We start from the raw sequence: 24,621 nt of genomic DNA, 5'->3' as shown, positions 1-24,621 counted from the left end.
ACACGGGCACACAGCCACCACTGCCACGTATGGCAACACCTGGGCACGGCCACACCCGGCCCACACGGCAACACCTGGAGACAGGGACACACAGCCACCCCCAGCCCACATGGCCACATCCAGACATGGGCCCCCCCGGCTCACGTGGCAACACCTGAACACAGACAGCCACCCCCAGCCCACACAGCCACACCTGGACACAGATAAACGGACACCCCCGGCCCACACGACAACACCCGGACACAGACACGGCCACCCCCAGCCCACACGACAACACCCAGACACGGACGCATTGCCACCCCGGTCCACAATGCAACACAGAAAACACACACAGCTGTCCTTGGCCTACGCAGAGCCACCTCCTGAAGCAACTTGACACAGCAACCCTAGAGGACTCACAGAGACACATGTGGGCTTAGAAAACATGACAGCCCACACCCGCCTTGCCTGGAGGGTAACCCCACACCACCTCACGGGCTGGACCACGCTTGGAGGCTTTATATGGGGCATCTGAGTGAGGACAGAAGCCCCAGCAAAGCAGGTGCCTATTCTCTGGCCCCATCAGATCTGCTGGCCAGCCCCATCCATGTGGCAATTTCTCCTCCCAGGAGCCCCATGGCCTGGCTCTCATGCACCCACTAATGGAGAACCTGCCTCAGGAATCCACTCATGGACATGCTGCCTGGGCCTTCCCACCATAGAACCTGCTTCCCCCGGAACCCACGTGCCATTTGGGCCTTCATGCCACAGCTTGCACTTCTCCAGGAATTCATTGCAGGGACCTGCCTCATGGGCCTTCCTGCCACAGAACCCACTTCCCTGGGAATCCACCACAGGGACAAGCCACGTGGACCTTCCCACCACAGAACCCGCTTCCCCAGGAACCCACTACAGAGACACATGGTCCTTCCCACTACCGAATGCACTTCCCCAGGAATCCACTGCAGGGATGTGGCGCGTGAGCCCTCCCGCCCCAGAACCTGCTTCTCCGGGAACCCACCTTAGGGACATGCCGAGTGGGCCCTCCCGCCACAGGACCTGCTTCCTCTGGGCCTGCGGCCCCCAGGTAGGTGGAATCACCTGGAAGCTGGCTCATCAAATGGCTGCCGCTGCTGGCCTCCCACCCCCATGGTCTGGGCTGGCCTGGGGCCCCGACTGTTGACCAGCTGCGTAAGTGTCACTGACTGGCAGACCGGGGCAGGGAGATCAGAGCCTTCCACACACCTTGCTTTGTGGAAGCTGGGGGGACGCTGGTGGTGGCGTTGGAGGTAACAAGGAGGACAGTCCCCATAACCGCCCACCCTGTCTTTGAGACATGCATTTGGAGAGGCGGGTGTTGGGTGGCACTTGAGGTGGTATTAGTGCTGCTCGCCAGGCTGTGCTGGCCAAGAGCAACGGGCAGTGTTGTGGATTGAGAGCTGCCTCATCAAGTGGCCGAGGCTGTTTGTCACATGCTCTGCATTGCATAGAAAGCTTCGTTTCAACAAATGTCCAGAGTGAATGTCCAGGGGAAATGTGGGTCATTTGGTTACCTACAAAGAGGCAGACAGCTGGCTCGGAGGACGTGAGCCTCTCAGAGTCTGACTCCATGGGGCAGGTGGCAAAGAGGAGGCAGGAACTGTCCCAACATAATCAGAGAAGCAGCTCTGTGCATGGGACCTGAGACCCTCTGCCGTGTCATTTGGGGATGGATAATACTCATTCTAGGGGTGGAGAGATGTGAGATAAGGCAACAAGTGGGAAGGGAATTTTTAACAGCTTTGTGGAGGTATGACTGATGGACAATAAGCTGCACGTATTTAGAATATACAATGTAAGTTTGACAAATGTGAACCCCTTGCCACAGTCAAGATCGTGAACACATCTTTCTCCCTGAAAATATCCTGGTATCCTTTTGTAATCCCTTCCTTTCATCCCTACACCATCTCCACAAAACCTGGGATCTGTTTTCTATCACGTTGTTTGCATTTTTCAGAATTCCATGTAACTAGCATCATACAGTGTGGATTTTTTTTCTCGGAGTCTGGGTTTTTTTGGCAGTGTTATTTTGTGATTCATCCATATTGTGTGTGTCAGCAGTTTGTTCCTTTTTATTGCTGAGTAATACTCTGTCGTGTGAAGACACCACAGCCTGCTCATCCACATACTTGTTGGTGAGCGTTTGGGTTGCTTCCAGTTTGGGCTGTGATGCCTAGAGCTGCTGTGAACATTCACATACAAGTCTCTGTATGAACGTGTGCCTCCCCTTCTCTTGGAGAATGCTTAGGAGTAGAATGGCTGCCTCATATGGTAACTGTCTTAGTCTGCCCAGGCTGCCGTAACAAAAATACCATGGACTGGTGTTGGCTGAAGCAACAGCAATCAATTTCTTAGGGTTCTAGAGGCTGGGAAGTCCAAGATCAAGGTGCCAGCAGACACAGTTCCTGATGAGGGCTCTATTTCTGGCCACCTTCTTGCTGTATTTGCCCACAGCAGAGAGAGAAAGGGGATGAGAGAGAAGACACAAGCTCCCTCGTGTGTCTTCTTATAAGAGCACCAACTGAGGGCTCCACCCTCATGACCGGATCACCTCCCAGAGGCCCCGTCTCCTCCAAATACCGTCACATTGAGGGTTAGGATTTACACATTTGGATCTGGGAGGGGACACATACATTCTGTTCATTGCCATACGTATGTTTAACGTTTTCACTGCCAAACTGTCTTTCAAAGTGATTGTATCATCTTACGTTCCCAGCAGCAGAGATTGAGAGTTCTAGTTGCTCTACATCCTCACCAGCACTTGATTTGGTCCATCTTTTTACTTTTAGCCGTCTGAATAGGCTTGTAGCAGTATCTTATTGTGGTTTTAATTTGCGTTTCCCTAATAACTAATTATGTGTAGTATTTTTATTTGCTTAATTGCCATCAGCAGTTGTTTCTGTTGTTCTTCCCCCTCCTTCCCTCCCTCCTTCCTTCCTCCCCTTCCTTCCTCTCCCCTCCTCTCTCCCTCCCTTCCCTCCCTCCCTCTTCCTCTTCCTCTTCTTCCTCCTCTTCCTCTTCTTCCTTCATTTTTCTTCTTCATCTTTCTTCTTATTCTTGGATCTCACTTTGTCACCCAGGTTGATGTGCAGTGGTGCAGTCATGGCTCACTGCAGCCTCAACCTCCTGGCCTCAAGTGACCCTCCTGCCTCAGCCTCCCAAGTAGCTGGGACTACAGGCACATGCTACCATGCTCAACTAATTTTTAATTATTATTATTTTTCTTAGAGACTATATTGCATAGACTGGCCTTGAACTCCTGGCCTCAAGCGATCGGCCTGCCTCAGCCTCCCAAAGTTCTGGGATTACAAGCATGAGACACTGTGCCTGGCCCAGTTTATCTTCTTTAGTGGAGTATCTGTTCAAATATTTTGTTCATTTTTAATTGAGTTGTTTGTTTTCAGATGACTGAGTTTTGAGAGTTCTTTCATATATTACGGATACAAGGCTTTCATCAGATAGGTGATTTGTATGTGTTTTTTCCAGCCAGTGGCCACATTTTGCATTTTGCTAACATTGTCTTTCCAACTTTGGGAGTTTCTTATTTTGTTGAAATTAAATTATTATTTTGCTCTTATATCAATTATGTTTTTGGTATTGTATCTAAGATTCTTTTCCTGACCTAACATCCCAAAGATTTCTCTTACATGTTGTTCAAGCAGTTTTATAGTTTTGGTTCCTACATTTATATCTCTCTGATCCATTTGTTCTTTTTTTTTTTTTTTTTAACATGGTATGTGGTATGGCCTAAAGTTCTTTTCTGTTTGATTTTAGTGTGTGAATCTCTCATTGTTCTAATACCATTTTGAAATATTCTCTTTTTCATACTAAATTAGTTACGTTTTTGGGCTTTGCTGAAAATCAATGGGCCATATATGTGTAAGTCTACTTTGGACTCTATTCTGTCCCATTGATCTGTTTGCATCTTAACACCAGTGCCACACTGTTTTGATTACTGTAGCTTTACAACAGGTCTTGGAGTCAGATAACGTTAAGTCTTTCCCTTTGTTTGTTTCATGGTTGTTTTGGCTCTTCTAGGTCCCTTATAATTTCATATGCATTCTAAAATCATCTTGTGAATTTCTATTAAAAAAAAAGACCGGCTGAGATTTTGATTTGAGGTTGTGTTGAATCTGTAGATCAATTAGGGAAGAATTGAAATCTTAACAGTATTGAGGCTTCTGATTCACGTTTATGGGTTTATCTCTTAAGTCTTTAAACATTTCTCTCAGCAGTGTGCTGAAGTTTCTAGTATACAGGTCTTATATAGCTATGTCAGGTTCATCCCGATTTCTCATTTTTATGTCTTGATGCTATTGCAAATAGCATTTAAAATTTTTTGAATTTGTAAATGTTGGTGACTAGTGTGTAGAAATACAACTGATTTTTACATATTGTTCTATCCTGCAACCTTGCTAAATTCATTTATTAGTCCTTATAGCTTTTTGAAAAAGCTATTGAGGCTGGCATATGGTTTTTCTTCTTACATGTGTGATTTTAGCAAATTACACAGACTGACTTTCAAATGGCAAATCAGCCTTGCATTCCTGGGGTAAATACAACTTGTTCATTATGTCTTATCCTTTTCATTTTTGCTAGAATGGATTTGTTGGCATTCTGTTATGAATTTCTGCATCTGAGTTCAAGAGAGAAACTCACTGGTCCCTGGCCACTGATGGTTTGGCTGGATCTGAGTGAGGGGTCCCTCTCTCCCCATCAGGCACCAGGCTCATGGGGTGCAAACATGGCCACGTAGAACTGCTCCGTCAGGGCTGGGCATGGTGGCCCACATCTATAATCCCACCACGTTGGGAGGCTGAGGTGGGCAGATCGCCTGAGATCAGAAGTTCGAGACCAGCCTGACCAACATAATGAAACCCTGTCTCTACTAAAAATACAAAAATTAACCAGGCATGGTGGCGCATGCCTGTAATCTCGTAATCTCAGCTACTTGGGAGGCTGAGGCAGGAGAATCACTTGAACCCAGGAGGTGGAGGTTGCAGTGAGCCGAGATCACGCCACTACATTCCAACCTGGGTGAGAGAGCAAGACTCTATGTCAAAAAAAAATAATAATAACTGCTCCATCAGGGGCTGTGGGTAGTGGTAGTTCCCATAAAAGGAGACTTTAGACAAGGCACCCCAAAACCCATCTCCTATACGTGTGTGGCCCTGAAATTCCTGGGAGGGTGTCGTTTTTCTTCTCCCTACCATAAATGTGCACCCTGCTAATGTGCTGCCATCCCATCATGTGTTGGAGAGACCCCCATTTTGGGGGACTGGGATTTGAGGGGCTTATCGGGGCATACCCAGGTCATTCCCCCCCCTCGAGGTACTCAGTGCAGATATGCACAAAGGGCCTAAGAAGTATTCCTGCATTTTGACCCATGAATCCCTGTTTTCGGACTCTCCTACAGAAATACTCTGTGATGTGGAAATGGATTTATCCACAAAGATGTTCACTGCAGCATTGTTTACTAACTGGAAAAAGATGGGGCTAGAACCCAAATTTCCAAGAGGAGGGGACTGGCTGAGGAAATACCATTATGTGTGCTGAATGGAAGACCCCGTAGCCATTAAAGGAGTGATTTATGAAGATTGCAGCGACATCACACCTTGTCCTTAAATGAAAGTAGAAAAATAGGTTACAAAAATTCTATATATAGCTGTGTAAAAAATTCACTTAGAAAAGGAAGCCAATGTGTAACAAAGGGTAATTGGTTTCTGGGCGGTGCTCTCTTTTCCTTTCTCTAGTTTCCAAACTTTCTTGAAGGAATATCAATGACTATTGTGATTTTTTAAAAATCGTAATTAAGAAAGGGAAGAGCAGAAGTTGCTGTCTCCAAGGCAGCTGCCCCCTGCTTGGCGAGGCTGGGGCGACGTGTTCACCCTGGGCTGCATGTTCGTCCGCCCCAACACTGCCCTCCTCTCTCTTTCAGGCTTTGGGAGCGATCACTGCAGTGCCTGTCACGGGTCCTCAGGTCAGCTCCTTGCAGAGGTTGGCCGGGCAAGGAGCGGCAGTGCTACCTCAGGTAAGCAGCCCTCGTGCGGGCCCTGGGGCGTTCGTCTGTCTGTCCCCGCAGTCTCTGTTCCTAACCTGTCAGCACTGAGGTTTCTGGTGAGCACTGGGACAGGCGGAACCCGTGCCCTCTCAGCCAAACCTTCCTCTCTTACCTCCTGCACCCATTCTTCAATGGCAACATTTGGACCAGATAAGTTTTCTCAGCAAGGAATTGGGAAATCAATTTAGTGGGTCGTGACCAGAATTTTTAAAAATGGAATAAATTAGGCCAGACTGAAATAGAATGGAAATATCACGATGCATCCTATGCATTATTTCTTGAACAATTTTTTTTCAGACTGGGTGACTACATAACGTGTATTTTTGACTATGGGTTATGGTCAGGAAGTTTGAGACACTCTGGATGAGGGAATTCATTTCAGGGACAGCACAGACTCCAGGCCAGGTGCCCTGGCTTCTAGTCCAGGGCCCCCTGATTGGACTCCACCCTTTCCCCCAGTCACCTGGCCTCTCACCCTTCCTGGGGTGAGGCTTCTCACCTGCAGAGGGACTGGCGCAGGTGCTGGCTCCCTCCATCGGTGGCCGTGAGGGTTGTCAGGGGACAAAGCATTTGTAACCATGCCTGGTACAGAGCAAATGCCGGGTAATTATTAACCAATTCCCTTAATACCACGAGCTTAGCTTTGTTGAGCACCTGCTGAATACAGCATACTAGGCCAGGGGCTGCCAGTGGTAAAGACCAAGATGGCCCCTGCCTATCCTGGGGCTTCAGGGCTGTACAGATTGCCCCAGCTCGAGGATGGTGAGAGGTGGCTGCCCTGGGCGTCTCATCCATGTGGCAGTTTTCCCCAAGTGCCCACTTGAGCTGAATCAGAGTCTAGAACAGCGGTGTCCAATCTTTTCGTTTCCGTGGGCCACATTGGAAGAAGAATTGTCTTGGGCCACATATAAAATACACCAACAGTAACAGTAGCTGATGAGAGAAAGGGAAAGCAATTGCAAACATAATCTCATAATGTTTTAAGAAAGTTTGCATTTGTGTTGGACCACATTCAAAGCCGTCCTGGGCTGCATGTGGCCTGTGGGTGGGACAGGCTTGGTCTAGAGGGAGGACAGACAAGGAAAAACAGATACTGTGAGTCCAGGGTGATTGGGCCATGCCAGAAGGAGACACAGGGGTGGCGGGAGCCCTTAAGAAGCTTGCTGCACACCTGGGCATCAAGAAAGGCTTCCTGGAGGAGGCAGTGCTTGAGCTAGGCCTCAGGATGAGAGGACATTGCAGGCTGAGGCGGAGTTAGGCCTCAGAGGGAGAACCCCCCAGGAGGAGGGTGCAGCATGAGAAATAGAGGCAGAGGCGGTAGGGAGAGACCCGAGTCCAATCACTGAGGGAGTCATGGAGGCGGAGAGGCCACCGGGGGCCCCTGGGGACCTTAGAGTCAGGCTTCCCCTGTTGGTGACCTGTGGGCAGCAGGGAGCTATATGAGGCTTCAGAGCAAGGGAGGCTCCAGGGAGAGGCTGCCAATCAAGGCCAGTGCTATTTTCCTCCACCCTTCCTCCTCTCTCCCTTCTGCCTCCTGGACCTCTGTCTCCATGTTTTATCCCTGCTGTCCCCACCCCACAAACGTCTGCACCTGCCATTGGCCTGCTGGCCTCCAGGATGGTCAGCTCGGGCCAGAAGGTGTCTGGTGCATGCCGGGTCCAGCTGCCGGCTGCTGCTGTCCCAGGAGGCTCTCAGGGATCAGAGTAGGCAGGCTGTGATGGAGCCAGCCTGGCGGGGTGACCACAGACCCAGAGAAAGGAGAGAGGGTGAGGACAGGGTGGCCCCAGGGCTTTCTGGCCTGAGGCTGCACACAGGCTGGGGGGACACAGGCTGAAAGGCTGTAAGCTCCAGGGTCCTCCGTAGGTGTTCTCCCTGGGGTGGCTCGGGCCAGATCCTCAGCTCCCAGCTGAGCTTAGTTTCTGTGTCTGGCATCTGATTCACACTGGCTCACTGATGTCCAGAGTCTACTTACATAGGGCGGGTGGCCAGGGGCAACCGGAACATGTGGGCAAACCCCAGATACCAGGGAGGTGCCAACAGAACACAGAACGGCCACTGCCACAGCTGAGGTCCTCGCTGACCACCACTGGGGCATCCATCCACCCCCATGCTGGTCCTCTTCAGAGGTGGAGAGCAGCAGTTTCCCAACGGGTGAGTGTCTGCAGCTGAGGGCTGGCAGGACCAAGAAGAAGACTTCTTTCTGAAGTTTTCTGCCTTTGACATTGGAGTTTCTGTTGGGCCGTAAGCCTGGCACCAGGGGCCAAGGGCCCTGACCGCTGGTGCCGAAGGCAGAGTGGCAGGAACCCAGGCTGGTCACATCGCCTGCCCGTGGTGTGGCCAGGGCCCTGATGTGGGAGGCCAGGCTCATTTTGCTGAGGATTCAGCACGGCAGGAGACACAGAGATCACTAGACTCAAGGGCCATTTCTGTGTCAGGCACTGGTGGGGAGCTCACAGACGTGATGTCACCCGACCGAAGAGCCCGCTGTGCCCTGGTGACCTCCCCAAGACCACAGGGCCCTGTAAGAGCCACCCTGGAGCACTCCTTCCACATGCACCACTGGACACAGGGTGGGAGGAGATGGGTGGGGCAGCACAGCCTCTGTGCCCTCACTGATGCCAGACAGGCTTGCAGAAGTCCTGGCTCAAGCCCCGCTGCCCTGATGGTAACGACTGTAGCGTCATATTCCCGGTGAGTCTCCACTGCACGCCTCAGTTTGCTCATCTGTAGAATAGGACAGGATGCCCACTCTGCAGTGCGGGTGCAGCGGGGCTCAGATGAGAAGGCAGGTCATGGCCCTTCTCCTCCTCTACCAAGTACCAGCTCGGCCAGAGAGACCCCCCACCCAGGCGGCGCTGAAGGAAATGAGAGGCAGACACCCAGATAGAACAGCAAAGTGGGTCTATCCTGGGGGGCCAACAGCCTACAGAACTGAGAGCCTCAGGCTGACAGCATTCCAGGCTGAAGCCTCGAGCAGATGCTCATCCATGTAGTTAGCCTCTCTGAACAGGTGACTATTATTAACAAACAGGTGTTCGGTATTTTCTCATAACACCAAACACACGCCCAGCAGGCAGCTGGTGCCTGCTTACCACTGATTACAGACAAGCTAAAAGGTATTCTCCACGAGGGAACCACGGGGGCACGGTCAGATAGCTTAATTGTTTTAACCGGTGCGTGATATTTACGCATTGTCCTGCCGCTTTGGAATGCCCCAAGTAGTTTTGCACTTGGGGTGGAGGGCTAGGTTTTCCTTGCCATCATTCTTCCTGGCAAATAGTATATTCTATCACACACCCAGCGTTCATCAACATTCATAAATGAACATCTCTCAACACCCGTCCCCTTGTCTCTAGGGACGTGATATTGGCATGGACCTCCCAGGGTTGGCGTGTCCTCCTCTGGGGCATGTGGTGCTCCTGGTTCCGTGCACGGGGTCAGTGGTGGTAGCTCTGATGGTGGGCATTCTACCCATTGTCAGGAACACTGCTGGGTGCGGGGTGGGGGGCACTCAGTCAAGTACACCCAGCACTTCCTGTGTGTTTTCTTTCTTCCAACCCCTGGTAAGTCTCATCGCCCCATGCACATGAGGGATCTGGCCTAGTTCAGGTGTGTCACCAGGACCCCAGAGGAGCCAGGATTGGCCCCAAACAGTCTGTCCAGAGCCCTGGCCTGAACCCGGCTGCCCGTGGCTGCCCTCTGCACACCTTCACTGTTGTTGGAGAGTGCCACAGCAGTCACTCGTGCACAGCTCTGTGGTTTTCATGGGAGCACAGCAGCAGCCCCCACCCAGATCTAGAAGCAGAACTGGGCAGGGCCCAGGAGCCCTCGCAGCCCCTCCCAGTCCTGGCCGAGGGGCAGCACTTTCCAGACTTCCAAGGCCAAAGGGGGCTTTGCTGCTTGGGACTTGATCTGCAGGGCATCCTACTGCACAGACTGTCCCCTCGTGTCCATCCTCCCCGCTGCTTTTCACCGTCTTCTCTGAGTGCAGCTGGGAGGGTCTGCGGTCCAGAGCAGCCCTTCCTGAGCCCTGTGGCCAGTCGGTGCAAGCCCAGGAGGAGGGAGGCATTGGGGTCAAGGTCTCACCCACTGTGAGGCTGTGACGGGCTCTGCTCTTTCCAATGCTACACCCGCCCCTTGAATATAGGAAGTCTCGGAGCCAGGGCGGCCCCTCCCCTGCGCTCCTGTGTGTCCACCTGCCTGACCACACACCTATCCCTTCTTCCCAGGTTAGGCCAAAGACTCTGATTCCAGACAGCCTCCCCGTTGCCCCGGGCCGGGACCGACCACCCAAGCAGCCCCCAACGTTCCAGAAGGCCACCGTGGTCAGCGTCAAGAACCCCAGCCCAGCCCTCCCCACTGCCAATAACACTGTCAGCCATGTGCCAGCGCCCGGCAGCCAGCCTCAGGCCCTCGCCGAGCCCTCCGCCCTCACCTCTCCGCTGACCAGTGCCGGGGTGGCCTACGCCATCATCTCCACCTCCCCCAGCAATGCCACCGCCATGGCCCCCAGCACCACTGTGTCTGTGGTCAGTGACAGCATCAAAGTTCAGCCCCTCCTCATCAGTGCTGACAACAAGGTGAGTGCCCACAGCAGGCTCCAGAAAGGGCGTGCAGCCACATACGGGAGGCTGAGGGCAATCATACAGCAAGGGCCAAATGAACACGCCTAGGCAGAATGAATGACCAGGAGGCAGAATGATCAAGTGGCCAAATGAATGAATGGGACAGAAACAGAGGAGAGAATGAATGAATGGAGATGAATGGAGTGTGAACACATGATTAAGGGAGTGAATCAGTGAACGAATGAATGAACATGTGATCCAAAGATAGTGTGGCTGAAGGAATTAATACCAGTGGAAAAGGAGTGATTGGTCAATGAATGAATTCATTCAAATGATTAACCAATTAATGACGTGTGGCTGAATGAGTGACTAGAAGAGATATTGATTCTCTGTCTCTGCTGGTGGAGTCGGACAGTCAAGGGCTTTTTTTTTTTTTTTTTTTTTTTTTTTTTTGAGCTAGAGTCTCGCTCTGTTGCCGAGGCTGGAGTGCAGTGGCACGATCTCGGCTCACTGCAACCTCTGCCTCCCAGGTTCAAGTGATTCTCCTGCCTCAGCCTCCAGAGTAGGTGGGATTCCAGGCGAGTGCCACCATGCCCAGCTAATTTTTGTATTTTTTTTTTTTTTTTTTTTTTTTTTGAGACGGAGTTTCGCTCGTTACCCAGGCTGGAGTGCAATGGCGCAATCTCGGCTCACCGCAACCTCCGCCTCCTGGGTTCAGGCAATTCTCCTGCCTCAGCCTCCTGAGTAGCTGGGATTACAGGCACGCGCCACCATGCCCAGCTAATTTTTTGTATTTTTAGTAGAGACGGGGTTTCACCATGTTGACCGGGATGGTCTCGATCTCTTGACCTCGTGATCCACCCGCCTCGGCCTCCCAAAGTGCTAGGATTACAGGCTTGAGCCACCGCGCCCGGCCACAATTTTTGTATTTTTAATAAAGATGGGGTTTCACCATATTGGTCAAGCTGGTCTCAAGCTCCTGACCTCATGATCCTCCTGCCTTGGCCTCCCAAAGTGCTGGGATTACAGGTGTGAGCCACTGCACCTGGCCAAGGCTGTTTTTATCCCACTGCCCAAGTGCACAGTCTCCCATAATTTCTTTGCCAAGATTTAAAACTAAAACTAAGGTCCTCCCGCTGCTCCCTCTGAGCTCCTGGTGGTTATTTATGCTGTTTGAGGTCTTAGGGGCTGCCTCATCCCTGCCACCTCCTGTCTATGGCCTCTTTCTCTCTGTGCCTCATTTGGGGTCTGCCAGGCCACCCCTCTCTTGCTTATGGCTGGGGTGCCTTCTGCCTCCCCAGCCTGGATGTTGACGGCTGATCCTCATGTGACCTGGTGCTGTGGCACCCAGTGCCTTCCCTGGAGTCGTGCACTTGCAGGCCCTCCCGCCCACTCTCAAAGAATTCGCAGTCTAAGGAGTTGTCATGGGCCATGGCAGGATGGCAGGTGTATCCCAGGAAGGCGCCTGATCCAGGCTAGGTGCTTAGCAGATGTTGCAAGGAGTGTGTCTCTTTCACTGCAACTGCACCAGCATTTCATGTTGGCCATTTAAATACTTTTTTTGCTCATTTACTAGGCACATACAGATGCCTCGTTGTTAAAAGTTGAATTCCCTTGGTTGCTGTTAAGCTTGAATGTTTTTCTTAGACTTCTTAAGAATTCAGTCTTCTCATGTGGGACTTGAGAATATTCTCTGCCCTTTTTTTCTATTGGAGATCTTGAATGTTTTTCTTCCCGTGAATATAAAGAGGGACATTTTTTTCCATACAGAGATTATGAGGTTTTAAAAATGTGATAGAAAGAGGAGGACAGAGCTTCCCTTAAGCCAGCAGAAAAATGGGACATGTTTTCTCTTTGTGACCAAAAGCCTCAAAATCATAAGACAGTCACCACCTGTGCTTAGGGGAAAACAGAAAAACACCGAAAAGTTCAAATAATTCCTAGTTTGAGCCAGACTGTGGCTGATGGATCCCAGAGAATTCCTCTTCCTCAGAGCCATGAAATCCAACAGTTGTTTCCCAGTTTCCTGTCCAAAGAAATAAAATGGTAGAGCTAGAGATGGAGTGGATCCTGGCCCCGGGAGAGGCTGGCTGGATGGGTGCATTTCAGGCAGATTTTCAGCATCACACCCTTTCATCAAACCAGAGCATCCCCTGAGCCCCAAGGAAGGCTGGCTAATTGATGGGGGCGGGGGAGGGTGCCGCAGGGTGGCATTCAGAGACCCCTGTCCCCTCCCCCATCCACCATATGAGGGGCCTCATGGAAGTAAAAAAATAGAACATTATTCCCACCTGTGCCCCTAAGCCAGGCTTGAGTGTCTCAGACCCTGTGGCGTGGGGAGGGAGAAGTGCGGCCAGACTGAGCTGGGGGGCTTCCCAGGGCCTCTGCCTCCTGACCGGATGGCAAGGAGCAAGTCTGAGCTCTCGTGGCCTCAGTTTACCTGCCTCTGGGCTGGGGATGAGAAGTCCTTGCTGCCTGAATGTGCACAGCCTCCCTGGGGAGAGGCATGGCCAGTTTCACTGATGACCAACCTGACTCTCAGAAGCAGTGACTTCCCTGAGGCCACACAGCTGGGAAACGGTGGGGCAGGACTGGAACCCAGGACTTCCAGATTCTTAAACCAGGCTGGGTTCTTGTGCAGACCCTCCCCATGGTGGAAAAGGTGTGTCAGGAGGGGCAGGTGCTGGACACACAGTGGTGCAAACCACCTGGTTCCCGGGGATCTGCCCTCCCAGGATAGCCCAGCCCAGGCTCTGTACTCCCCAACCCCTGCCCTGTGCCCTACCAGCTACCTCCCCAGCCCCCTCACTCTTCCCTTCCTCCCCGTGCCCCTCCCCCTCCCTCTCAGCCCCCTCCACCCGTCCTCTCTTCCTCTCACCCCTCCCTCCCCATCACTGTCCCCTTCACCCCTCCACGGCATCTTCCAGGTCATCATCATTCAGCCACAAGTGCAGGCGCAGCCCGAGAGCACGGCAGAGTCACGGCCACCCACGGAGGAGCCATCTCAGGGAGCTCAGGCCACCAAAAAGAAGAAGGAAGACCAACCCCCGACCCAGGAGAACCCCGAGGTAGGATGGCCTTCTCCGGAGGGCCCAAGCCCTGCTCAGCCCGTGGGTGCCATCTGAGGCCGCTGTGCGTAGTGGGGATAGCTTCACTGTGGGATGGTCCTGCCAAGCCACAGGCAGAGCTGCTCTGTGCGGTGGGTGCCCAGGTGGGGCCTCGCCCAGCAAGCCCAGGTCTTGGCTGTTCTATCTCAGGGAGATGTTGGCTGAACAGCAGTGCGGGGCTGTGGTTAGCACAGATTCTAGAACCATTCTTCCTGGGTCCTGCACCACCCGTTTCCAGCGGTGTGACCGTGGGCAGTTCATGTCTGTTTGCTCATCTGTAAGGTGGGAATGGCAGGGCCTCCTTCCTCCCAGGGCTGCTGGGAGGATTCCAGGAGTTCATTCTGAGCCCCCTCGACAGCACCTGGCAAGGACTTTTGGCCTTTACACGCCATCCCAGGGTCCCCGACTGTGGGCCCCTCCATCCTGAGTCCAGGAGGGGAAGGGGCTCCCAGCCCCGAAGCAGCCCCTGCTTCTTCTCTGCCATGACCAGTCCTGGCTGTGTAGAGGTGACCAGAGCCGGACCCTGGGCACTGTAGAAGTAGCTGTGCCCCTGCCTGGCATGAGAGGTACAGATGTCTCCTGAAGCTTCCTGGAGAACTTGCCAGAAATTGCCCGTAACTCCACGTCCCCTACACACCCTCTGAAGGAGGCCAGATAAATAAGCTCATATTGAACCATCCAGATACGTAGTGGACCCACAGCCTCTGCACTGATGGGGACAGCAGCTGACTCAGGGCCATCCTTTGCTGAATCGGTGGTGGCAGCAGGTGTGCTGGAGCCTGGTCCTCGGCACCCTAGGCCAACACCAGCCCCGCACCCTCCTCTCTGGGTCTTTTCCATTCAAGCTTCCCACGTGGTTTCCATTTCTTTTTTTTTCTTTATTCCTTTTTTTTTTTTCTTTTGAGATAGAGTCTCGCTCTTTGACCCTTGCTGGAGTGCAATGGCACCATCATAGCTCGCTGCAACCTCAGCCTCCCAGGCTGAAGCAATCCTCCCACCTCAGCCTCCGAAGTAGCTGGGACCACAGGTGCACGCCACCACTCCTGGCTAATTTTTTAATGTTTTGTAGAGACAGGGTGTAGTAGTCGGTTTTCACGCTGCTGATAAAGACATACCCAAGACTGGGAAATTTACAAAGGAAAGAGGTTTAATGGAGAACTCAACAGTTCCACACGGCTGGGGAAGCCTCACAATCATGGCAGAATGCAAGGAGGAGCCAGTCACATCTCACATGGATGGTGGCAGGCAAAGAGAGAGCTTGTGCAGGGAAACTCCCATTTTTAGATCCATCAGATCTCGTGAGATTTACTCACTCTCATGAGAGCAGCATGGGAAAGACCTGCCCCATGATTCAGTTACTTCCCAGCAGGTCCCTCCCACAACACATAGGAATTCAAGATAAGATTTGGATGAGAACACAGCCAAACAATGTCTCAGGGTCTCTCCATGTTGCTCAGGCTTGTCTCCAGTTCCTGGCCTCAAGCCTCAAGTGATCCTCTGGCCTCGGCCTCCCAAAGTTCTGAGATTACAAGTGTGACCCACCAAGCTCAGATTCAGTTTCCTTTTCCCTCCCTGCTGTGCCCTTCATTTCACAAGACTGAGTTGGGACATGTTGCCCCCCAGCAGTGGTTTCTAACCACCCTGTCCCCAACAGCAGCACCCCACCTCGGACCCCCGGGCCCCTGCAACTCCCAACGATTCTTCCCATCAATGTACTGTCATTACCAAAGGAAACCTGTCATCCATCCCTTCACTCTTTCCTTTAGTTGTTTAGCATGACTTCGAGTTTGCTCCCTGCCGGGCTCTGTGCCAAGGGATGGGGACGTCAGGATGCAGGCAGCCATGATCCTTGCCCTCGGGAAACTCACTTCCATGGATAGAGACAGAGATGGCTACAAAGTACTCTAACGGGTTCAAAAATGTCATTGTCGTGAGAATTCTAAATGAAGGGCTGCAGGAAGTGAGGACAGAGCGGGAGAGCTCTTTTCTCCTGGAAGGACTGAGGAAGGCTTTGGAGGGAAGGGGCATGGTCTGCAGGGGTAGAGAAGTTGCCAGGATCCAGCAGAGAACAGGAGGCAGAGGGGAGCTCACCAGCCAGAGGGTACTGCATGGGCAGTGGCGTGGGTGTGGGAAAGGACTCCACACACCCAGAGCAGTCAGCTGGGCTTTTGGACTGCAGTAGGGGGTGAAGACAGACGTCGGAGTCTCGTCCTGGAGGGCCTGAAGGCAGACTGCCAAAGTGGAGCTTCATTCTTAGATAATGGGGAGCTATGGAATATCTTTGAGCAGAAGAATGACTTGATTATTGTCCTTCATGTCCAAAAACCAATGAAGTCAAAGAGCTGCTAAGTGAGGCTGCGGTGTGAACCAAGTCTCCTCTATGGCCCTGCACCGAATCACCTCAAGAAAGTCGGTTCCAGCTGGGCGCGGTGGCTCACACCTGTAATCCCAGCACTTTGGGAGGCCAAGGCAAGTGGATCACCAGAGTTCGGGAGTTCGAGACCAGCCGGACCAACATGGAGAAACCCTGTCTCTACTACAAAAATAAAATTAGCCAGGAATGGTGGTGTGTGCCTATAATCCCAGCTACTTGGGAGGCTGAGGCAGGAGAACTGCTTGAATCCAGGAGACGGAGGTTGCAGTGAGCCGAGATCGTGCCATTGCACTCCAGCCTGGGCAACAAGAGTGAAACTCCATCTCAAAAAAAAAAAAATGTCCATTCCATTCTGTGGCACCGTCTGAGCACCTGCGTGTGCACGGTGAGGCCTGGCCCCGCTTGCAGCCCAAGGCTCCCATGATGACCCTTCTGTCCTCTCTGGGGGTTCAGCTGCATCCTTAATATTTGGGAAGGCATTCCGGGTGGATTCTCTTTGTTCTCTCAAAGTATTTAATATATCTTAGTCAATTATTGTGCATTTATACAATTAGTATAATTACATCTAATTACCTAATTAGTATAAACATATGCGATGACTTAAATAGATAGAACTTGCAATTACAGCACATCCTGGGATAAAAATCCTTATTAAAGTTTATTTTAAAAGAAGACCAAGGCTGGGCGTGGTGACTCACACCTATAATCCCGGCTCTTTCGGAGGCCAAGGCAGGCAGATCACCTGAGGTCAGGATGGCTACAGAGTACTCTAACGGGTTCAAAAACGTCATGTGTCATGAGAGAATTCTAAATGAAGGGCTGCAGGAAATCAGGGCAGAGGGAGAGAGCGTTTTCTTCTGGAAGGACAGAGGAAGGCTTCAAGACCAGCCTAGCCAACATGGTGAAACCCTGTCTCTACAAAAATACACAAAATTAGCCAGGCGTGGTGGCACACGCCTGTAATCCCAGCTACTTGGGAGGCTGAGGTGGGCGAATTGCTTGAACCCGTGAGGCAGAGGTTGCAGTGAGCGGAGATCCCACCATTGCACTCCAGCCTGGTGACAGTGCGAGTCTCCATCTCAAATAAATACATAAATAAATACCAAGAAGAGCTGTGCTGCACAGACTGCTGGACCTTGAACCTGTCAGTGAAGTGTCTGTTAGATCCTAGAAGCCCAACAACAGCAGCTGCCCCCAGACACGTCACAGGATGAACCAGTCAGGAGCCCAGGGTCAGCCGGTAGGGGTGTGGATTTTTGTGAAGAAACGTGATTGGTGACTTTGCCATCAATGCGGCTCCCCAGGAAGTGGCACTCGCCCTCAGCAGGGCACGTGCGGGACGGCCAGCCCAGGAGGTGCTTGGAGCCATGCTAAATGGCAACAGGGGCTGCGGCAGAAGGGGACGTCGAGTCCAGCAGTGTCCCAGAGTGACTCATTCACCATGGAAGGAATATTTCAGTAGCTCTGAAACCCCACGAGGCCCATGCGGGGAACTGCAGAATGAGATAGGACCGCCTAGGAGAGCGCTAGCTGCCACCTGTTCCTGCTCAGCATTTGTCAGTTTCAGGCCTCACAGGAAGCAGCCCCTGCATCAGGGACTGTTGTTAGCCCGTGGTACAGATGGGGACGCTGGGGCCCAGAAGCACTGATCCTCAGAGGTGGGAGCCATACCCAGGTGTCTGGCCTCAGAGTCTGTGCCGTAAAACCTCGCTATTGGAGATGCTGCCTCTGCCTTTGGTCAGGCTGAGTGGAGGTCAGATTTGGGGTGAGAATCGACTGCTTGGGACCCGAACCACTCAGTCTTGAAGAGGCTGCCCGATACTTTGAGTTCTCATCCTTCCCTGATTTTCCTGGGCTTCTGGCTCCTGACCCAAGGTGCTCTCTGCTCCCTCCTGTCCAAGCCCCATAGCCTTCCTTAAGGCAGAGCTGCAGCCCTCTCTGTGGCCACCCATTATGCTGGCGGCAGCCAGCATCTGAATGAGTCTGGCTGCCCTCAGATCAGCACATGCTCTGCATGGGGCAGTCAGAGCTAGGTCCCAGCCCCACACTAGCCCGGACTGCAGCCCAGCCCTGCACCTCTGTGGACAAGCCCTGTTCACACATGTTTCGTCCCTGTGCCCAGCCCTCCTTCCTGTCTCATATCTACCCAGGCTGCTGCAGTGGACGTCAGCTGGCCTCCCTGCCCCTGGATGGGTTCTGCCCTGTCTGTTCACCCTGCAAATGATCTTCCCAAAATTCAGATATAACTAAGTCACTCCCTCTCTTAAAATCCATCCAAGCACCCAGTGCATCAGGAAGGCTCTGGGTTCTCACGTGAATGGACCCCTGTGTTTCAAACCCACAGCAACCACAGATACAGTGGAGAGACAGAGAGACGTGATAATGATGGAGCTGAATGTTGCTGTGTCCCTAAAACACGGCAGCCAGGGACCAGCATCCTCAGCCATCGGGCTCCAGGTTCAGAATGGAGCAAGGATGACCCTGAAAGTGGGCAGCTCACACAGGGCAGTGGGTTCCAAGAATTCCTTGGGCAGGAGACAAGTGGACCAGGCTCCTCTGCTGGTCCGGGCCACCGCCGGACCTGGGGAGGTGGCCACCACTGAGGCAACTGCAAACTTGCTGAAAGGGAAGGTAAGTGTGAGGGAGAGCAAAGGAAAATTGTGCCCACATGAGTCTCAACAGAATTCCAACATACACGAGATCGTACGCCAAGGGCATCAATCAATGAGATCAACATTTAGAACATGAATTTATTCCAGATGAAGTCAGTTGTGCCAAATAGCAACAGCTTTTAAACAAGTGTTCAGGGTGCTCAAAGAAAGGAGTAATATCTAAAATGAATAAAAAGTAAGCACAGAAATCAGGGAAATAAGATCAGATAAACATACAAATTTGAAAATCTGATAATGAAAAACATGGTGATTGGATGCAATTTGAAAAGCTTACTAGACAGCACGAACAAAGATAATAAGTGCCTTGGAATAGGACACCATGCATGTGACATAGAAATGCAAACGTGTAACAGAAAAACCCGGGGCTGGCCATGGTGGCTCACGCCTGTCATCCCAGCACTTTGGGAGGCTGAGGCAGGCGGATCACCTGAGGTCGGGAGTTCGAGACCAGCCTGACCAACATGGAGAAACCCGTCTCTACTAAAAATACAAAACTAGCAGGGCATGGTGGCGCACGCCTGTAATCCCAGCTACTTGGGAGGCTGAGGCAGGAGAATTGCTTGAACACAGGAGGCAAAGGTTGCAGTGAGCCAAGATCATGCCACTGCACTCCAGCCTGGGCAACAAGAGCAAAACTCCAAAAAAAAAAAAAAAAAAGAGAGAGAGAGAAAGCAAGAGAAAAACCTAGGAGCAGGTAGGGACAGAAAGCAAGTGAGGAAACCTCACTTTCATCTCATGGGGATTTCAGCAGGAGGGAGTGGGTGTGGGGTGATGGGGCAGGTGGAGACGCAAAGCTGAAGAATGTCCCAGGATTGAAGAGCGCCAGTTTGGAGTTTTTAAATCAAAAGTAGACTCTGTCTCTTAGGCAGGACTAATAAAAGCAAATCCAGGAAGCTAGAAATTGATGTCAAAGATAAAGAGAAAAAATCATAAAAACTACCAGGGCAAAAACAGCAGAATAACAGATGTGCTGGGGGCCTCCAGCAGCCTCAGCCCGACGACCACAGAGCAGTAAATATCTGCAGACTGCAGAGGGAAGGTCGCTGCCAAGTCAGTATTTTATGCCCAGTTAAGTTGTTTTTCAAGAGCAACGACGAAAGACATTTTGAACATAGGAAGACTAAGGGTTTTATCACCCACAGACCATCCTTAAAAGAACTGCTTTAGCCAGAAGATGGTGAAGCCGGAGACAGCCAGTGAGTATAAGAAACAACGGTGCGTGTATAGACTGCTAAATTACAGGTAGATGTATTTAAGTGTAGACTGCAAAAGAATAAAAAAACAGTTTTGTTTTACAAAGCAGATAAAAGGAACATTTTAGGCAACAATAACAAATTGGTTGGAGGTGATGTTGTAGAGGGAGTTAAAACATGCCAGCCGGGCGCGGTGGCTCACGCCTGTAATCCCAGCACTTTGAGAGCCCGAGGCGGGCGGATCACTTGAGGTCAGGAATTCGAGACTGTCCTGACCAACATGGAGAAATCTCATATCTACTAAAAATACAAAAATTAGCTGGGCGTGGTGGCACGTGCCTGTAGTCCCAGCTACTCAGGAGGCTGAGGCAGGAGAATCGCTTGAACACAGGAGGCAGAGATTGCAGTGAGCCAAGCTCGCACCACTGCACACTCCAGCCTGGGTGACAGAGTAAGGCTCCGTCTCAAAAAAAAAAGAACATGCCAAGACCAGTGTAGTTTAGGGAAGAAGAATAGAAATATTAAATAACCCCAGACTTCATTAGAAAAGTGTATAGTTAGAAACATGTGCTCAAAACATTTAGGCTAATCATTGAAAAAAATGTAATGCCACCTATAATTCCTAAATCAGCAGAGGGGACAAAAGTGAGTATCGAGCTTTTTGTCCCCTAGAAGATAGGAAATGAAAAAATAAAAAATACATTGAAAATACAAAATAAAGTGGAAGAAATAAGTCCAAATAACTCAGTATCCATAATAAATGCGAATGAAATCTTCCTACTTACAGAGAAGTGGAGACAGGCTTAAAAACAACACAGTTCGGTTGTATGCTGTTTGTCTGAGGCATACCTAAATAAAAAACACAAGACAGGTTGAAAGGAATGAAACAGACATATTAACGTCAATACTAAAGGTGCGTCCATCAAGATTATTTAACAGTCACAAACTCATGTGCGCCATAGCAACATCCCAGTGATGCGTAAGGCAAATTGGACAAATCCACAGAAAATGGTTGTGAACACATGTCTATCAGAATGAAGCCAGTCAATCCCACAGGGCAAAAAGACTCAGCTGAGCTTCTATTAGGAACAGGGCAGCTGCTTAGAACTGAGACTCCCCCTGAATCCCCTATAAACTAATAGCAACAAGAAATTTTTCTGCGTTTTATGGATTTCAGACATGAGCAGAGCATCGGCAGACCGGGCAAGAAGTGTTAGTGTCGTCAGGGGCAGCAGAGCCCAGGGTTGTGCAGGAAGCCCATGGTGAGTGAGCAGTGGCCAGGAGTGGTGTGAAGGACTCCAGAGAGAACCAAGGAGCTACAGGCTGCAGAAAAAGTCAGTGGCATGCCCTCCCTGAAGATCAGAAGTCCATCTCGAAGCACAGAAGGAAAGGGAGTGTCTGTGAGCCGGCATTGGCTTCAGGCCGGGTCAGGTGAAAGCTGGGCCTGAGAGTGTACAGAGAGAATGTTCAGGAGGAGGAATCGCTTGGTGTTGTCAGGTCTTAGAAAGTGCCAGACAAAATGTTTCTCCTGGAGGGGTTGCACCTGCAGTCTGTAAGGCATCCAGGAACAGGGAAGGTGGCAGAAACACTCTTTGACCATGGGGGAGAGGCAAAGGAGGCATGGTTAATCAGAGAATCTGAGGCATGAAAAATGAAGTCAATTGCCTTGGCAGGAGAGGCGGAGCCTTTGAGTTGCTTCTAGAAGGCTAATATAACCCCTTTCCCCACCAGCTACAAATTGCTGGTATAGGAAAATTCAGCTCATTTAGTTATGTTTAACAACAAAACATCAATATGAAACTGCTATAAACAAAAATACAGGAAAGAGAAGCTGTTTTCACCATAAGATAAAGAATACTCACCAGGAAAAAAATCTGATATCCTACTGTGAATTTTTTTTAAAAAAGAAACTTAATGAAACAATCAGCACTGAGAAGGAAGCTTCAAAGCTAAAATACAACACCGATTTACAGAAGAGATGGCTAAGTGGCTAACGTACTGGAGAGAATGAACTATGAGCTGGAATTATTCAGGAAAAAATAATAAAACCATCCCAGAAATGGATGCATAGCTGAATGAACACGAGGGGACTATGGATACAGCAGAAGACATGGGACGAGACACCAGAGGCAGGAGGGGGAAAAGTGTACAAAATTCAAAAAATAGTTATTTTATTTTTATATATTATTAGGTTCTTCTTAAGAAACTTAGAACACCAGTTTGTGAGGATAAATTCACTCATCAGAGCAAACAGATCTCAGGTAGCCCTGGAGCTGAGGCATAGCTTTGATACTCGGTAAAATTCGTGAGTCCACAGCTTTTTGATGATCAGCATTGCACTGCTCTGTAATCTTATACTTCCCTGTTTCTGTGTCAAAGAGCTCACCTTCCTGGTGTCTGGGATTCTGCAATTGCTCCTGCTTGAAGTAGGCATCAGTAAGATGTGTTGGGATTTTCACATTGCTGATACCAATTTTGGTTGAGGTGGCAATGGCAAATTTCTGTTGTGTCCTCAGTTGAGGACCAGAGATTCAGATACAAGTAACGGCCACTGCCCAGCTCTTCAGGAAAACCACCCTCTTGCTTCTGTGGCTCCCAGTGAGGATGATCAGAAGGTCCCAGGGGTGATGCTCGCTTGTGGTTTTCTCCCATGCTGCCTGAAGGGGTTTTCCCCATGGCTTAATAGCTTCCAAGGCACATCTTCAGTAAGATAATACCTAGGCATTGTGGGAAGTTGAACCACCTGGGTACCACCACTCTTGTTACCACCAACTATTTGTAACAGTTGCAAGAACCTTCTCCTCCTTTTTATTTTCAACCTTGGATTTAGTGGCTGAGTACTTCCTTTTGTACATGGCCTTTCTGGAATGCACAGCAGATTGGGAATATCTGCCAATTCCTCTGACAAGGACGGGATTTCAGCTGCAGTGGGGCTTCCCCCTTCTTGGGCTTCTTAGCTTTGAGGTTTCCCCTTTTCACCTTGCCACCAGCATCAGCCTTCTTGGCTTCAAGTTTCTTCTCCTTAGTATCCAACTTCTCAGCATCTTGCAAGATGGGAAAGAGAACTCAATAATGAGGTTTAAAGTTTTGGAGTAAGTGAAACCTACAGGAGGCAAGCAAAGAAGATACAACAGAAGGAAACCAGAATGACAAAAACATTTCCATAATTTCCTACTGATGTCAACGTGGCTGTCCTGTGGTTGGCACTGGCTCCTGTTTCCTGTTCATAACCTGTCCTCAAATGAGTGTGGGTGAAGGGGGACTCAGGGAGGGGCAGATGGTGTGAGAAAGCAGAGACATTCCCAGTGTTTTCCCAGCCCAGCCTTCCCAGGTCAGCCCAGTGAAACAGCTACCAGCAGCTCAGGACATCCTAGAGTCCCTGCCACTGTCCAGTTAGTTAGGCACAGGGCCCAGATGTGATACTTCAACCAGGTGGCACCAGACTGCTGCCAGACTGGTATTGATTGGCCGAGCCTCAGGATGGCCCCAGAATTCCCAGTCGGGCAGCTGTGTAGCCGCCTCAGCCGCTCCACTGATCTTCCATCCATGTGAGTGCACATCTCACAGGATTGAATTTTACAGACCCCACTTTTCATGGTACAGTGATGCTTCACTTTTCAAAATATAATTCAAGGAAAATGTCCTGGTATTTTAGAAAGACTTTAATCTGCATCTTGACACGATGGGTCTCAGGGAAAGCTGATGTGTGCTCTCGGGGAAAATGTGCAATGCCAAGACACACCCAGTGAAGTTTCTGACTATCTGTGGAAATGAAAGAATCCTGTAGACGTCCAGGACAAAAAAAAAAAAAAAAATCAAAGTCACTTTAAAGGGAAAGCAGTTAAGCTGGTGTCAACTTTTCCACAGCTGCATTCAATTCCAGGATACACTAGAGTAACATCTGCAAGATAATAAAGGAAAGAGAATGAGCCAAGGATTTCTTACCCAGCCAAGCTGCCCTTCAGGTTTAAAGGCTGCAGATAAAAAGTTGTAAATCTAGCCAGGCACAGTGGCTCATTCCTGTAATCCCAGTACTTTGGGAGACCGAGACAGGCGAACCTACTTGAGTAGGTTTCACTTACTCACTAGCCTAGCCAACATGTTGAAACCCCATCTCTACTAAAAGTACAAAAATTAGCTGGGCGCGGTGGCACGCACCTGTAATCCCAGCTACTCAGGAGGTTGCAGTGAGCCGAGATCGCGCCATTGCACTCCAGCCTGGGTGACAGAGTGAGACTCTGTCTCAAAAAAAAAAAACAAAAACAAAAGCAAACAAACAAACAAACAAACAAACAAAACAGAAAATTAGCAGGGCATGGTGATGCGTGCCTGTAATCTCAGCTACTATTGAGGCTGAGGCAGGAGAATCACTTTAGCCCAGGAGGTGGAGGTTGCAGTGAGCCAAGATGGTGCCACTACACTCCAGCCTAGGTGACACAAAAAAGTTGTAAATCTTTGGAGAACTCAGGAAATGTTGTTCCATGAGCCATTTATGAGAAACTGCTAGAGGCCCAAGCAACCAAGAGACATGGGGGAAATGTTGGTACCAGCATTGGGATGAGCATCGAATGTATTTATGGGTGAGGATGTCAGTATAGAATTTAAACATTATGTGCTCTAATAATATGTAA

At 50.4% G+C, this 24,621-nt stretch overlaps 1 protein-coding gene across 2 annotated transcripts in view; it reads left to right on the top strand.

Moving 5' to 3' along the window:
- The window catches only part of PHF21B (PHD finger protein 21B), a 114,616-nt gene that overhangs the window by 71,596 nt on the left and 18,399 nt on the right, over positions 1-24,621 (top strand). For both annotated transcript variants that reach the window (XM_012449481.3, XM_012449480.3), the window contains exons 3-5: positions 5,957-6,049; positions 10,309-10,659; positions 13,572-13,712. In XM_012449481.3, coding sequence (XP_012304904.1) covers positions 5,957-6,049; positions 10,309-10,659; positions 13,572-13,712 — 585 coding nt within the window. The remainder of the gene's footprint in view (positions 1-5,956; positions 6,050-10,308; positions 10,660-13,571; positions 13,713-24,621) is intronic.

This window comes from Aotus nancymaae, unplaced genomic scaffold, assembly GCF_030222135.1.
Source record: "Aotus nancymaae isolate 86718 unplaced genomic scaffold, 86718_ANA_hifiasm-v0.15.2.pri h1tg000076l, whole genome shotgun sequence".
Classification (NCBI taxonomy): Eukaryota; Metazoa; Chordata; class Mammalia; order Primates; family Aotidae; genus Aotus; species Aotus nancymaae.
This window is presented reverse-complemented; position numbering and strand designations above follow the sequence as displayed.